The following is a 17,520-nucleotide window of genomic DNA, read 5'->3' as shown; positions in this document are numbered from 1 at the left end:
CAAAAGTTTAATGTAACGCAGTGGTTTGTGGCAGCCGCAGCTGGGAGAGTTTGCAGTGTTTGAGCTTTTGGATTCATAAACCTAAATCAACTTTTCTTTTCTTTGTCCTTGAACTCCTGCTTTTTTGTTGGTTGGTTGGCTTTTTTTGTTGTTGTTGGCAGGTTGAAACGCTACTCTCCAGCATTTCTACATGATTATAGAATGGGATGGAGGGAATGGTAAGTGGGAGACTACAGCTGCTCCCTTAAGCTTCTGGACTCCTTGCGTAGTTAGTAAGCTCTGGAGCTTGAGGCTAAGGCAGAAAGGTGTCAGATGATATTTCAATGAGCTTTCTCACTTGCACGATTTAAAATATGACTTCAGTTTTCTTCATATTACTGTAGATTATTGAAGTCACAGATTACTCATATAAACTAACCATTGCAAAGCTGTTTCCCCAGCAGCTGAGGACTGTCAGACTTGGGAGTTTCCTCTCCATGCTTTCCTATAGCTACTGCATGTGAAAAGCAGATGTGCATTACAGGAAGCATCAGGTTGCAGTAAGGTTGAGAAGAGTAGGAAGATTACCCCATATACTTCACCATTCATTGCTTTGGTGGTAAAACCTAAATGGTGAGAAAATACTTAATCTTCCCTATGGACACACATTTCAAAGGGTTTGGTTGGCTCTGGGGAAGTGAGGCCAGGTATGAGAGTGCCTGCTCTCCCTTCTCTTCCAGAACAGCCTCTGGGCTGTTCAAAGGAAAAGAATCTGATAAATGAGTAATTCTGGCAGATGTTTTGAGAGTTTCAGTACTGGTAGTTATTACGGTGCCTTAACTGAAAATAAGGGACTGGGAACTGATGAGTGGCTTACTACTAAGCAAGGTTTAATCTGCTGCAGAGGCCTTTTGTCCCTTGTGAAAATCTTGACAATTTATGGCATAGTCAAACGTTGGGGGATGCTTGAACCATAAATGTGACTATTATTGACAGAAAATGAGGCAAACTTACACTTTACTTGGAACCACATAAATTAGACTGGAGGAGTTAATTAAAAAATAATAGACATGTGTCTTGAAATTGGAAGGTCCTGTCTAGATATTGGAAAGGGCATGGTAAGGTGACTTGACAGATAGCTCCAGTATAAGAAAAGCTAATTGAAACATTTCTTTTATTAAAATAATAGTTCTTATGTGTCCAGGATAAATATGATTTGTAATTAAATTCTATCAGTTAACAATCCCATTTTCAAGATCTCTCATTTATTATAAACTCTCCTTGAGAATTTCCCTTCATTAGTTTGTTTCATAGGACTTACTGCTGTTGCAAAGTGCTTGGTTTATGGGTTCATGGGTCGGTTTCCTTCATGAGAACAAATGTTTCTCCCCCTTTAGGAGCATAAATTTTGATGTCCCATCATGCTGAATTTAGTTCAAACTTGTACATTTACTAATCTGTTAAGTTTCATGAAGGGATACTAATACTAAAAGAATTCTAGTGATAAACATACAGACGTTTAGGGGAATAATAGAGGTGCAATTTTTATGGGTTGTGTGCTACTCTTAGTTTTACGCTTACATTTTTGAGCGTTTTCTAGAATTGTCTCGTCTGTTATAAAATGCCCATGTCACACATTTTCCAAGTTGTCTTTGAGAGCAAATTGTATAGATCAAGCTGCTTAGATGTTTTCCCCAGGTACTTTTTAAAAATTTTCCTATATTTAGTTCTATCTCCACTGTATTACTCTCAGATCATGGTAAATGTTTGTTCTTAAGTACCAGATGGATCTTCAAATGGCTGCAGCATTTTACTTTTCCTTAAGTGTTGTAGTTCCTTGTCTTGTTTCTTGGAGTTGGTAAAATTGTTGTGATTGTCATCTTTAGCAGAGGAGCATGTAATTTTCATCTTAATTATGAGTCCTCGGCCATTCGCCCACTCAGTAGATGTCTTACTACTAGTCCATTCTGGTGTATGTCTTTCCTAATGAATACCCACTCAACATATCATTGAAAAAATAAAATACTTCTTGCTGGTTTGATGGTAGTGGTTGCTTTGTCTTCCTCAGTTACTTAAATTTCATGCTTTAAACTTGCATTGGTCTATTACCAATATCCTTTGATACAGGTTCAAGAATCCATAAATTTTCAATTAGTTGGGTATTAAATTGTCTTCATATCCTCGTTTTACCAGATGCAGGTGCTATATAAGCTAGCCCCTCACTGGTTTTAGGTTTTGCAATGAAACAGTACCTTTATGTAGAGCTTTCTCACTGTATGTGCTCAGTAATAAATTAAAGTATGAATGCTAACTGTGGATCTGAGGGATTCTCTAACAGTAAATTTAAAGTAGATTGTTAAAATAGGAGTTTACTCTTCGTGATTTTAGCACTTCGGATCCTGTAATGACAGTCAATAATATTTGTTCTTTTTTATGTTGGTGAGTTTTATAGAACAATGAAATTTTAGTTGAAATAATGTAAGCCTGCTGCTTTACGTAACAGTGGGAAATGTGACACAAGGGTACAGAAGTTTTCAGTGACCTTGTTCCTGGTCTGTACCGAAATAGCTACAGTAAGCAAATTGTTATTATCAGGCAGAGCAAGGAGTATTTGTTCTTTGGGGAAGCCACTCTCAGGAGATACTTTCTCAATGATAATGAAATTCCTACTTCATCAATTTAGGATTCACAACTGCTTTGGAAATGGTGGGAGCATATGCTGTAAAAATGGCAATTTTCTTCATGTCTGTCATGCAATGTGTTATAAGCCTGGTTAATACAGTTGCTGTAGACTCTTCTGTACAAAACTGCATTTTCCTTCCTTAAAAACATGTCTGCATATATATTAATGACCTGGATCTTAAGTTGAAGGTCATCTGTAACAATGTTACGCTTGTTGTCTTGCTAGTCTTTGTTTATTAGCTATTCATGACTTTTCTTGCTAAATAATAGGCAAAATCTGATAGTCAAATCTAGAGCTTCCTTTGTAGCTTTGGGGAAGAATCATTTTATTGAGCCAAGGGAAATAAGGTTTATTATGGAATGTCATCTTTAAGCAAGGAGTGTCTTTTTGGAGAGAAAACCAGCTCAAAACACATTATCAGACTTCCTGGGGAGAGCCCCCCGACCTCCCACCCCTCAAAAACCCAACCAACCAAAACAAAAAACCCCACAACAAAACCCCACCAAATTAAATCCCCAAAATATGAATAAGGTGTTGCAATTTTTAAAAGTATAGCAATCATAAAGGATAACTTAGCATAAAAAACTCTTTTCAGTTTTTCTTCATGAAGAAGAGAAGCCAAGAAAAAGAGAAAATGTTGTATTTATGAACAAAACCCCTAAGAGCTGAATAGCTCTCCTGTATCATACGTGCTCATAATTCTAAGTTCAGTTTTACAGAAAATCAAGTTTCTGGTTTCTTTACTGTCTGTTAATTCTTTTGGTGCTTTGTACTGTGAAAGCGATGAGATCTGCTGCTAGCTCATATAAGAATACAGTGCAATTGTTATTTTATACTCTCCAGTCTAACACATCTTATTTACATATTTATAAATATCATTTACTATAATTAATACTTACCTGTGATTCCTTTTTATGCCTTTATTTGTCATCTCTTAATGCAAATGCTTGTGCACATTCTGTGGTGCATTCCTCTAATAGCTGGATATCTGTGTTTATTCTCCAAGTGGGCTAATGCATCTTTCTGTCTGCGTGTTATTTAAAAAGAAAAAAGCTAAAAGTTCTCTTTCCAAGTGGAGTTTTATTGCCAGACTGTTATTGGAGATCTAGATTCAAGTATGTACTGAAAGGAGGGAAGGTTTTATCCATTTTACCTTAATTTATTATGCAAAAAGTAGTTATGTATGAATGACACTGGAAATGCTGTCAGTAAGCTATGAATCAGAGAAGTCAGTGAAGAGTTCTCAATAAGTAAATAAAATCTTTTGGACTTTCAGTTCGATTCCCTGGTCATATGTGAACAGTTTCTCTGTTCTCAGTTCTGTGAACAGACACATGAAGAAAAGAAAAATAAAAATGCAATAACTTAAAGATTCCACGGTAGCAGTTTCAATGTCATAACTATACTAGTTTGAAAACAAACCGGTGGGAGGCACCAAGTCAGAATAACAATTTAATAGGGAAATTTAAAAATAGGAAAAAAAGAGAAAACACTGGTTCAAGGCACCAAGTCAGAATAACAATTTAATAGGGAAATTTAAAAATAGGAAAAAAAGAGAAAACACTGGTTCAAGGCACCAAGTCAGAATAACAATTTAATAGGGAAATTTAAAAATAGGAAAAAAAGAGAAAACACTGGTTCAAACTGACAGAGTCAGGATACAACCTGACACTCTGTTTGTCAGGGTGGTGGTAGCAGTCTGGTAGAATGGTGGCTGCAGTCCTCCTGAAGTGCTGGATATGGTTCTGTTGAAGCAGTGATCTTGTAGAAAGGGTCTGCTCTTCCTCAGAAGGTCCAGTAGGAGCTGTGTAGCTCCTTCCTCTGGGAATCCAGTGGAAAGGGTGTCTGTGGTGTTCGGAATCTCAGATTATATCCAGGATGGGATGCTTGGTTCCTCCCTCTGGGTGGAGCATCTCACAATGGGGTAATGAGTCATGAGGCCAAGTGTTGATGAGGCTCATTAACAGAAGATAGTCCGGAGGGAGTTATCTCTGAGTCATACGGCAGGACAATGATGGGCCATTAACAGCAAGATAGTCTGGGGGAGGAGGCAAGGAAACACTGCCCCACCTGATTTCAACACCTCATGAGGATGGGAATAGAATACACTGCAACCCAGGACAATAACATTTGTGTTACTTCCCATAGAGTACTCTCAGAAAGCAGTTTCTTTTAATTGTGGAACTGTTTCTTGATTACACTACAGTAAGTCTGTTACGTACATTGGGATGCTGATGGACTAGAGACATTTGATGTTACACTAACACATTAATTTATGCTCTGTAAAAGAACAAGTTGCTCTGGGAATAAGAACCATGCAGAATGTGCATTCAATGTGGTGTAAGAAGCTAACACTCTCCAAGTAACCTTCTTGCTAGTTCACATTGCTGTTTTATGTGAACTGTAGGATTGAAGAGTAAGGAAATGCCATATTTACTATCAGTCAAAATAACTACTTTAAAAACTCTAATTTTCTCCTCTTAGCATGCTGTTTACTCTGACACCTCTTCCATAATGTATTTGAATGAACTTAATTCTTTTTAATGGAAACATCTGTTATAGGTCAGAGACCAGCGATTGTTTGTAACTTGGACCCTTAAAATAACCCAAAAGGAGATTTTTGGAGATGGCGTGATTTCTTACACCACAGCAGGAGTGCAACAAGGAAACAGTCTGGCTTAGTGTTCAGTCATTTCATGTAATACTTGGACATGCCTGTCTTTTTCAAAAGAAATGCTTTGTGATATGCTGATATCGTTCATACTTGCCTTTACCTTAAGTTTCAACTGATAGTAATCACAGAAGTTACCAGAAGCTGTGAAGGGTCATTCCCTGCTTGGTCACAGAGTCCTTCGTTAAGCAAAAGTTGAGGACTCAAGATTTTCTGAGGTATTTCGTTCGATGTTGATGGCTGAAGAAGGCTAAGTACTGGAACTGGGACTGTCTGATTTCTTGTGTCACAAAATCAGGTGTTCTAGGTGGTGGAAGGGGTTGGATGTTCTAAATATTTTTTCTTGAGGCAGTGAGTAAAAAGAACATGCTGGGAAGACAGGCTCTTTCAGGCTGCTTACCATAACCTGGTAACAGTAACTGGACAACTGAACTTGCAAGTTTTAGGACTGTGCAGAAGGTGTGATTTTGTGTGGCAGCTCTGGTTTTATGGGTTAGAATCAGAAGCTGTAAAGGCAATGGCTTTCATTATTAATGTTATTTTATTAATAAAAATGGGCAAAACATTATCCTGCAAAAGAACTTCTTACCTGAAGTCTGGGAACAAATGCAGCTTCTTGCCTTCATTTTAGTCTAAGCTATTAGAATTCACTGTATATATAGAATATGAAATGTTTGTATCATGTCTGTATATTCACATAGTGGCTGTTTTGCTTACAAAGAAATACCAAGCAACAAAACAAAAATAACGCTCTTAGTATTAATATCCAGTGCATGAGTGCTCTGGCTGAGATACTCTGTTCTTGCACAACTATTTGAGATACTGGGTGTGTAACCCTTGAACTCAAAAAAATCCTTTTGAAGCAAAAGGATTTTGGAGCTTGACTGACAGTTACTTACTCCTAGCAGCTTCTCTCCCATGCAGTAGTAGTTTCTTGATAGATCTTTCCTTCTACTATTCCCCCATGCAGGAAATAGCAAATTTTCATATCTTACTTTGATGCTGACTCTGCCATGCAGTTAACAATGGGGTGCTTTGCAGTTTAGTAAGAAAAACCACACCACAGCCACCCCAAAAAAATCCCAAACCAACCAACCAAAAAGTCCCAAAAACCAAAACCACCAAACCCAAAGGCAGTGGAGAAAGGGAGACAATGTCGAGAAGAAAAAGAAAACATCTTTTCTGACAGATGGAGAAGGTTTGTGTTAAAAATTGCAAAGATGCATTTCATTAGCTAGGAAAGGGCAATGCAGGTTTGATGGATTTTTGGTCACCCTTGTGTGTTTTGGCACAGATTTTGCTAGCATAGTGGAAGTCTCAGTAAAAATGAAAAAAAAAATTAAATTAAAGTGTTTCTCATGCCTTTCCAATTAAATAGGAACTTCTGCAAATGGTGATTAATGTCTTGCCAACTTTTGTGCTGGTTTTTCCTTGCTGAGATTTTTAGGTGAGGTCATTGTTCTGTCAACAGAATTGCATTCTGATTTTAATTGGGATAAAGCTTACCTTTCAAAACTTGCCAGGGTCCTGCTCGTATCATGTGTGTATTTTTGTTTTATTTGTTAAGCAGTTAAGGCTTAACTGGATTTATTCAGGCACAGCTCTCCTGGAGATGTTGCCAACCCTTATAGCACTTGCAGGGAGAGCAAGGTGATCCACAGTTATTTGTGTTAATGAGAGTCCCAGTTGACAGAAGCCAAATGCTCCCCCAATACATGGAAGAAATACAAGGCAGCTTCAGTTACAGTTCTTGTATTTTGGGCGCTTGGGATCATTGGTCTTAAGGCTTTTCTCAAGTACTCTTGTCTGTAATGAAGAAAGGGTTAAAACAGGGGCAGGAGGTACTCTTGGGTTCCGCTCAACTGAGCCGGCTAAAACTTTTCGAAAGTTAATTGATTTGCAGTCTGAGTAAAAGTTAGTTCTGAACAGAAGGTCATGGGTTCATGGAGGCAAAGAGCATTTCACTGCCACGGTGGATTTTGCTGCTGTGGCAGCTCGGAACTGTTACAATTGCTGCAGCTGCCTGATTGTGGCTGGTGCAGAAAAGTGCTTGAAGCCTTCTTGATTGCAGAAACACACAAATAAAATCCAGAAGCCAAATTTGGGTTAAACTTCGTTGATAAGTAGTGAGGCCTGAGTAGAACATCCTCTTGAATCCTGTAACTCATCCCTGACAAAAAGCATCCCACTGTTTTTTCAGAGCTGTATTATGGAGGTGGATGATTTCCTGTCTTTTCCTCTTCCTCCTCCTCCCCGGCTTTGAGCTTGCTCCTCTCTTATCTGGACTTCTGGCTGACTCTTCCACAGCAGAAGTTAAGGCTTAATTTTTCTGGCAAATCACTTAAATCCTAAATCAGCATTTAGGGACTGTTTTACTGTAGTGCTTCCCAATCCCAGTGAGTCATGTTGGCAACCTGTGTTTCTAACACGTTGTCATCTGCAAATATTTATAGACTGCTCTGTTTTCTTCTCTGTCATGACATAATAATGAGCAAGCAAATATTGATTTATCTGTGTATTTGTGTATTGAATAAATTCTACCCTTGTATGTAATTTTTTAAAAATGTACTTAAATACCAAGTGGTGGTGCACTTCAGCTGCTGCTTTACAACGAAGAGGTGAGAGAGAACTAGACACTAAGCAAACCAAAATTTACTTGGTTGGGAGGTGTGCTTCTCAGAGGCAGAGTGTGCCAGACTGAAATCCAGTAGTGTAGTTGGTAGACTAATGCTATAATCAATCAGATATCAGCACTGCAGATTTGGGAAGAATCTTTCAGTGGGGGATTTGCACTTGCAAATATTTCCCCTCGAACCTGAATCTGGTTTGGAGGCAAGGTAAGCCTGAAGGTGGCATGTGTCAAACACATGGGATTTTTACTGTGGGGGCAGTTTGGACACAACTGTGACTTGGCACTTGCTCATAAAAAAAACCTAACAACCAACCAACCAAAAAAAACCCCAAAAACCAAATCAAACAAGCAAACAACAAAACCTCAACAGCCAAAAAGCTTTGAAGCCAAATTGTTTTGGCTTCAGTTGTACACAGTTTTAATATATTTTAGTGATTTACTTACCATACCTAATTCTCTGCTCTTAGATCAGCGGGCAACTTTTAGTACCAATGCTGGAGTCAGTGAAGGAGGGAGGAAACACCCCAACCTTCCCCCCACCTCCTCCCACACGTTCCCCCCCAGATCCCCATCAAACCAGTGATGCAAAGGCAATCCCTCACCAGCTCCCCATGCTAACCTGGAACTGTAGCTGTCTACACTGGCTTTGCCAAAATTGTTACTGGTGGGATTTTGTATAACAGCAGTGAGAAGTGTAACATTTCTGTAGGACTGTACTACATGCCTTGGTTCTTCCCTCACTGGATATTTGTTCCCTTTATGTTTCTGTACATGCTTTGTGTAAACCCTTTTAAAAATGGTGCTGTGTGCTGTGGTAAGCTTTGAATGCTCTTGGATGGCTGGGGAAACAAGACCATTGTGTAATTCTGAAAATACTTTTCTCCAACAAATAACTTTCAAGGTATTTAAAATCTGAAGTAAAAATTTGAAGGCTACTGTTTGTGTTTATCAAAGTCAGGATACCTCTGGCAGTGTTTTGAGCTTAGTTTTGTTACATGTGGGTTTTTGCATAAAAGTTGATGGTTAGACTGAGCAAGTGTGATGACATATAAAATCTTGGTTTTGATAGATTTCCAGAAGAAACAGCCAGATGATGACTCTACTCCCAGCACAAGCAACAGCCAGTCAGATTTGTTCTCTGGGGAAACGAACAGTGACAACAGCAATACCTCTCTAACCACGCAGGCCGCTAACTCCAACCAGCAACTTTTGACAGAACTGAATGTAACTTCACCGAGCAAAGAGGAATGTAAGTGCACACGTCCTACGTGAAAGCAAAGGAGGCATAAACATTTTCCTTTGTTCTCAGGTTTATGTTTCACTGACTCCCTCTGGAAGTAAATGGCCTGGCTTTTGGGATGAAGGGGAAGGTTAGAAGCTATTCACAAAATAGACATTGATGGCTTGAACTGAAGAACAAATAGGAGTTTTTAACTAACTTTACAGCCATTTGACCTGTGGGAAAGAATTTAATTGTGAGAAAGTCCTTCTCACATTAGTGGTAAATTGATATGTATATTCTAGCATCAGCACCAGTATCTTGTGAAATTTGACTTTTAAGCATGTTGGTTCTTTGTTACTGCAGTTGCACATAACACTGACTGTAATGCATATTTGTCTGGACTGCTACTTGCATGTAACTTATTTTATGTGGTAATTTATCTATTCTTTCATGACCTATCTTTTGTCTTTATTGAACTGTCAGGCAAAAATTCTCCCCAAAGGTAAGTTAGAATGCTTAGCAAACCCAGTGACATAAAATTTACTTTTAAATTACTCTAAATCTCTGTATAAAGTTCATCTTGCATCTAATCTGATGAGTTTTAAAATCTTCATTCTATAACCTAAGCTCCAATGTGTAATTTGTGGCTTCATTTTTCTCCAGTTGTAGATTCATTTTAGAAGGTGCTCCATGGAGAGAAACCCCCTTGAGCTGAGATTACTTTAGGTTATGGCCAGTAAATAGATCTACACGTTGCAAGAAAATACTTGGTTTTCAGTAGGAAATTTGCAAGAGCTACTCTGGTTCTTAAACATTTAGGCAACTGCTGGAAATAACAATGTTGACAAATCACTAGGAATAAAAAGTCTTGCTTTCAGTCGTGTTAACTATTTGCATAGGATGGTTTTGCTGAGTTGTCCAAGTATTTATTCTGTTTACAGGTAAGAAGAGTTTTTAATTGTGCAGGTTGGCTGTGGACAAAGCATAAAATGTCATTTTGGGATTGTGGTGGTTAAAACTTTTTAGAGTAAAACTTTTAAACTGTGACGTTGTTATCTAACTGTATTTGAGAACATTGTCAGAAATACAAGTGTTCAGATGTGAATGTTCTGTAACTAGTTCTTGTCATAAGACTAAACTTGCCATGTAATTCGTGTCTCTCCTTCGTGTACACGGTCTCTGCTGACCACCCTTCCGTCTCTTCCTTCTGTTCAGTGCTTCTTCAGGGGAAACCTGTAGCCTGCTGTAAAAACAAGGCCTTAAAACAAGCTTCCTGGAGAATTCAGGAAAACACATTATGCTTCAGCAACACATTTGGACCTTCATGGTGCAGGGGACTTCAGCAACCCTGCTTGCTTATGAGCCAGTGTCACAGGGTGCTTCTCTAGTGCTTATTGGGTCAGCTTTTCTGAAAATTTTTTCAGGTAGAAATGAAATTGTGTTACAACAAAGTGTTTCTGTTGTGACTGAGAAAGATTTGGTAAGTGGGAAGGTGATTACAGGGATGGGGAAGAACTTAAATAGTGTCCTTCATCCTGAATTGCTGAGAGCCTGTGTGCATACACTGAACATGATGGTTATTAGGCAGCACAGCCTGCAGAGCATTTGAAAATATTGCCTATTAAAAAACTCTCCTTATGACTTCCCACTGGTGTGTTTTAAAGTGAAATACAGCGGAGAGATGTATTTCCAGCTCTGCCTTCTCTCACATCCCTACTACCTCTTTAATGAAGCTTAATACCATTTGTTAGAAATAGTTAAATACAGATGGAGATTTTCTGGTGGATAATGATCACATTGTGCTAGGTTCTTTTCTTTAATGAGGAATGCCCAAACTTAAACATCTTTCTGATTTTAGTTTGAGGGTGTCTTTTTCCGTGCAATGTTTATTTATTTTGCAGCATATTTTGTAAAGTATGCACTGCTCTTAGTGCAGCTGTGTTCTTCAAAGACTGATATTTTTCACTGCCATGTGATGACGTACAGCTATGTTCTGTTCTGAATAGAATTGTGGTAATTCATCAGAAATCAATTGTGTGGCATCACTGTGGTGTAATCCCAACCCAAGTGTGTGAAAATTGGTCTAATAGGGGAGGATTCTCATGTTTCATTTCACTCACCTCTCTTTCCTTTCAAGATTTTTAGGAGAGTCTTGCATCAAGGCATTTGCCGCAGTACTTGAGTCCGCAGGGTAAAAAGAGGGGACAAAATTGCAGCAAGTCATTTAGGCAGTTAAAGTCATTTAGGTTACAACAACTGAAGAAAACCATAGAAATCTCTTTATCAGAGAAGGTGAAAGGGTTTTTGTACATGTTTTTTAATAGCCATTCCTTTTTCTAACACAGAATGAATGATACAGAGAAAAGTTCCTTGTACTGTATTTTGCAGGAGTTCTGTTTGCCAGTATGCAAGTATTTGTGTGTTTTCTTGTTACTGTTTTGATTTTATGTGAGAGTTGCATTTGCATTCCTGAGTGTCTTATATATACAACCAGCTTGTAGTGACTTTTCATCTCCCATCAGTCTCAGTTCTGAAGAGTTACCACAATGGCTGCTGTGCCTATTAATATCTCTCCCCCTTATAGGTGAAAGGTAGTTCTCAACATTATATTTACAGTCAACAAAAATGTGTTAAAAATTTATACCCAGAGACAGTGAAGCAAGTAATTTATTCCCCCTCCTTCACATGTGTTTGATTTTTTATGAAATAATACTGATTACTGACTTTTTAAAAATGCTGTTGAAACTGGCAGGGGGGGAATTCTATGGAATTCTTTTTCTCTTTTTTTCTCCTCCTCCACATAGACTTCTTGAGTTGCCTGTTTCTATCCAAAACCTTCTGGTCTCACCAATTGCAGTAAATTCCCTGAAATAAACTTGCAGACAAAGAGTAATATTGATATTGGTATAGCTCTTGTTAGTCTAGATCTGCATGGATTTTACTGATCCATTTCTTAACAGGTAGTTAAATCAGTCTAACTTTTGTTCTGCTGCTGCTTTATGTGCAGATAAGTTTCATCTGTTCTCATTTTTCCTTCCATCTCCCCCTTTCATTTAGGAGCTCCTAATGGTAGTTATTTCAGTATCAGTCACTATATCAGCCAGTTGGTCTGTCAAAGATACCCTTTTTCTATTGGGTGGGCAAGATTTTTGATTATTTTTAACAGGCAGGAAAGAATGGGTTTGACAACAGCCCTCACTTCTCTCTGTCCCTACCTACCTTCAGCCACCAACATTCTTAAAAAAAGCAGCTTATTAAGCAAGGTTCTATGTATTTTGGTAAAGAAAAGGTCACACTGCACATGGAATAATTTTGCTTAGTTTCAGGCCTTCAATGCTTTCTTTGGGGCTGTCACATCATTTTTCTGTCACTGTATGAGCAGAGCCAAAGCTGGTTCTGTGCTGGTTTGAAATTAACTGTGTTGTTATGTGACAGGAGAAATGTCACTGTGAGGAACACTGACTCTGGCAGCTTGATCAGATTTGGTATTTCAGTAGTTTTTAGCTCTGGTTGACAGGATTTTATTTTAATTGTGTGCTTAACTTTTCTTGGCCTTCTTGAATAGAAAAAAAAACACAATGAAAAAGGACAAAAGGATTATCTGATGTTTCTAGAAGAGTTAAATGCTCTTTATTCCTGCGTTGAAGAATTTATAGGAAGATAAACAAACATCTGAGCAACTGCTGTGAATGTCAGAAAATACAGTGGAGATTTCAGCCCAGAAGGATGGTGATGATCACTGACCACACCTTAACCTCTCAGTGTGCTGAATTTTAGATGCCCAAATACAAAGGTATTTCATGACTGGATGTCTGTAAATTTTGGCTAGGTTTTGTATACCCTTCAGAATTTGAGCCACTGCACATCAAAAACTAAGTGTTTAAAACATCTTTGTCTCAAACATTTAAATTTGCAAGATAAGGTTAGAAGAATGCTTTATAACATTGTTTATTTTATTAAGAATTTGTGTGCAGTGAAAGCACTGAAATACCCCCAATTATGAAGTAATTTTAGGGAAATGAAGGTACCTGAAGTGTACTAGTCCTGAGAAAAAGATGCAGTAGGCTTCTATAAAAGATACCTGGCAGAAAGGTGAGAGATTGTTTTTCCTACCGCACCTATTGTATGTTTATACTCTGAGTTTCATTGCTTGTTGAAGCATGACTGTGTAAAAAGCCACATAGGCTATAGCACTCAAAAAGTAATGGTATTTTTTCTCTTTGGAATAAAATAAGAATATTTGTCATTTTTTTCAACATAACTTTATGAAAAATGGATAAACAAGTGCGTTCTTTCTTTGCTTCTTTCTTGTTGAATGGCCTTTTCTCTGACACTCTGCAGAAGGTTTCTACCAATTTATAACAACTTCACAGTTTTTGCATTTTGCCTGGGTTTGTAAGCAGAGTCCTAGATGACAGCTTTTCTGTGTATGCTCTGAAAATACTTCATATTTTGAGTTATGATGATGATATCCTTCACTGCAATTTGTGCTTTTTAAGGAAGGACAGTGATTTTTTAAATGACAGTTGTTCTTGGATGTTATTCATTGCACACTTTGGGAAAATGCCCTGGCTTTGAGAATTCACCTGCTTATTGCAGTAGGTGTCAGTTTTCTACATCCTGTCTTGGTTTGGGGGTTTTTTTGAGTTCTTTTTTTTTTCTTCCTTCCTTCCTTCCTTCCTTCCTTCCTTCCTTCCTTCCTTCCTTCCTTCCTTCCTTCCTTCCTTCCGAATTCCTTCCGAATTCCTTCCGAATTCCTTCCGAATTCCTTCCGAATTCCTTCCGAATTCCTTCCGAATTCCTTCCGAATTCCTTCCTTCCGAATTCCTTCCTTCCTTCCTTCCTTCCTTCCTTCCTTCCTTCCTTCCTTCCTTCCTTCCTTCCTTCCTTCCTTCCTTCCTTCCGAATTCCTTCCTTCCTTCCGAATTCCTTCCTTCCGAATTCCTTCCGAATTCCTTCCTTCCGAATTCCTTCCTTCCGAATTCCTTCCTTCCTTCCTTCCGAATTCCTTCCTTCCTTCCTTCCGAATTCCTTCCTTCCTTCCTTCCGAATTCCTTCCTTCCTTCCGAATTCCTTCCTTCCGAATTCCTTCCTTCCGAATTCCTTCCTTCCTTCCTTCTGAATTCCTTCCTTCCTTCCTTCTGAATTCCTTCTGAATTCCGAATTCCTTCCTTCCTTCCGAATTCCTTCCTTCCGAATTCCTTCCTTCCGAATTCCTCCCTTCCCTTCCCTTCCCTTCCCTTCCCTTCCCTTCCCTTCCCTTCCCTTCCCTTCCCTTCCCTTCCCTTCCCTTCCCTTCCCTTCCCTTCCCTTCCCTTCCCTTCCCTTCCCTTCCCTTCCCTTCCCTTCCCTTCCCTTCCCTTCCCTTCCCTTCCCTTCCCTTCCCTTCCCTTCCCTTCCCTTCCCTTCCCTTCCCTTCCCTTCCCTTCCTCCCCCCCCGGGGGTGGGGACTGTGCTTTTGATTTGTTTTGGGTTTGGTTTGGTTATTTCCTAATTTGGTCAGTGGGGAACTTTGTTTTCTGGCTCACCTCTGACTGAGAGTTATGCGCATACCCACTTAAGTATTAAATGTATAATAATTAAATAATAATAATAATAAAATATTAAATGTATAATTCTGACTGACCAAGCTAGATGCCTGGTTTTGTCATGTCACAAATGGTTGTAGAAAGTAACTTGCTTTGTTGCTAACCTAATTTATTCTCATACCAATTTCTATGTTTTTCTCTGATTCAAAAAGAATGCAGTAACTGGTAAAATTGTGCTGTGCTAAAATGAAGGCTACCTGACCCACATGATCCAATACTAAATTAAACTTGTACCCAAACATAACTGAGAAACCTGCAGCTGGGTAGTGGTGAATAATTCTAATTTTCTTTATCAGCTCACAAGATTGTCATGTGTTCTTTATCATTGTAGTCAACTTTGTGTCTTGTATCACACCTCTAATAACACGATATGCACATGGCTGTTTTATGATGTTATAGGCATCTTTGGGTTTCTATGCTGCAGAATAAGAACTAGCTATTTTCTCAGGCTTTTGCTTTTATTAAATTAGAAATAGTACAAGTTGTTTTACATTGTCTGGGATTTTTTTTTAGCCTTGTTTCCATTAGAAGCTATTTACAAATAGTCTTTTGGTACTGTTTTTAATGGTAAAATTAAGTAACTCAGTTTTTTGGTTTGATTGTAATTGAATCTGGTTTTTTTTAAATATTTATCACAAAATACATATAACTTAATGTCAGTGCAAGGGCTTTTTCTCTGGGAATTTGTAAGAATGCTTTCAAATGTAAAACCATATTGAGTTGTGGGCTATTTGAGTTGTCTTTTGAGAAATGCCACTAGTATTAGGTGCCAGTACTGGACATAAAGGCAGTTAGAAATTTGAATAAAAACTGTCCTCATCATCTTTTCCTCAGTGAAGGCTTTTCTGTAAGTTTCCATCTATTCCATACAGTCTCAGTTTCATATAAAGAACATACAAAATATCTGTGTTTTCTAGCAACTTAAGCAAAGATCTGGCACAAAGATTTATGAAATGAGCACTTCTTCCCATGTCTGTGGCATGATAATTTGAAACATAATGAAGACCAGGGAAGTAATACCACTGTTAATTGTTCCTTCTGATTTATAGTCACTTCACATTGCAGAGTAGACAGTGTATCCTAGGGTCCCATTTATTAGAGTGAAAGGATCCAGTGGAACATGAAACAGAAATATGGTCACATAAGAAAAATGTGGGTTAGAGCTGCACAGCTTTTGAGGTTAAATAAAATTGCTTATAAAAATGTAATTTAACTGCTGGTTTTAAAACATTTTTTCAGTTCAACTTTCACAGTTTCAAAACACATTTTACAGTTCAACTTACACCTACAAAGTAGGAGAATATCACGTCTATTACTGAGGAAAAACAGGTAACAAAGTGAGACAATAGTAGAGAAGAGGGTGGAATCTGAATCCTGTCTCCCTTTACTTCATTATAGTTGTTAAATTTACCATCCATTCAGCAACAAAACAGTCCATGTTTCATTTCCTTCTCCAAAAGCTTCATGCAGAAAAAAATCCACAAAAGTACTTAAAGGCAGATTTGTAAAACTAGATTTTAAAAAGTAATTATTTTTATGTGATATAATCCTTTTAAGTGTTTAGTAATGGCATCACTTAGATGATCATGCATCTTGCCCATTCTGCAGCAAATAAGGAGTTCTTAAGTGTTGTGAAGTTCTTCTGCCTTTTTTCCTGAAAGACAGTATAGTCTGTCTGTGCAGACTGAACTTAGAGATTTATGTTCCTGTTTGTTTATGTATTGGTGTTCATAATCAGTGACTGTCTTCAGACTCAGTTGTGTAGATTTAATTAGATTATGTCTCTCCCAGTTGAGGAAATGTATAACTAGGTTACTGGTTTGGACATGTTTCCCAAGGTGGGTTCTTTCCTGTATTGCAAATAGCCATGAAATTGTTCCTGTCTTGGCTGTCCAAGGAAATTCGTCTCTTAGCTTCTTTCAGCCTGTTGCATTTTCAGGGGGTCAGTGTGGCTTACCTGGGCAGGAACCATGACAGTACCAAAAGCTCAAGGTGGAGTTCCTCTGTCCTTACATTACTGTGATCAAATGTTACTGAGCTTCAGGCTCCTTCACTTACTTTTCATGTTTGTTCATTATCTGGCTTGCAGTTTTTGTGGTATGTGAAATTGTTTCAATGCATTACTGTAATTTAGACTTTTTACTCATGTGCTAACTTAGTTTTGTTCCATTCTCATCTCTTTGTCTACACAGTAAGTGCTTCCAAGTACTGTTCAAATCTACCTTATGTGTGTACTCTGGGCTCAAACTTAGTGGAACAGCAAGAAGAGGGAGTTAAACACTCCTAGTATTGAACTTTCTTCCTGCACAGGAGGCTCTGACTGAGTGGAGTCACTTTACAGACTTCAGGAAGGGGAAACAACAAGTTGCCCTGACTCAGAGATGTCCTCAGGACAAATGCTACTTGGCAGCAGTTAACATAGTTCAGGAAGGGAGGTGGAGAATGCAGAAGGGCATTCGAAAAGAATATTTAAACATACAGAATTTAGAATAGTCTACAATAGTAAATAATACAAATATTAATGTATCCATAGAAATACAAGCAATATATACAATTTTACTGCTTTGGATTACTTAGAGAAATTGGGTTTGAATCTGTCTTTCCAATCAATGCATTTTGAGAACAGCTAACATTAAGGTATGGAAAACTATGGATATCAAAAGCCAAAAAAAAAGCAACTACATTAACAAGACCTTTTGTATTAATATATAAGGTTCGACTAAAAGGATCTTGTTTTGTCCTTTA

At 38.1% G+C, this 17,520-nt stretch overlaps 1 protein-coding gene across 1 annotated transcript in view; it reads left to right on the top strand.

Moving 5' to 3' along the window:
- Window positions 1-17,520, top strand: part of ZFAND3 (zinc finger AN1-type containing 3) — a 139,450-nt gene that overhangs the window by 79,110 nt on the left and 42,820 nt on the right. Inside the window, exon 4 of the mRNA XM_082276994.1 lies at window positions 9,035-9,214. Within this exon, the coding sequence (XP_082133120.1) occupies window positions 9,035-9,214 (180 nt within the window). The remainder of the gene's footprint in view (window positions 1-9,034; window positions 9,215-17,520) is intronic.

Source organism: Coloeus monedula (assembly GCF_965178545.1).
Source record: "Coloeus monedula genome assembly, chromosome: 2".
Taxonomy (NCBI): domain Eukaryota; kingdom Metazoa; phylum Chordata; class Aves; order Passeriformes; family Corvidae; genus Coloeus; species Coloeus monedula.
Note: the sequence above shows the minus strand (reverse complement) of the source record. Positions and strands in the feature narration are given on the sequence as shown.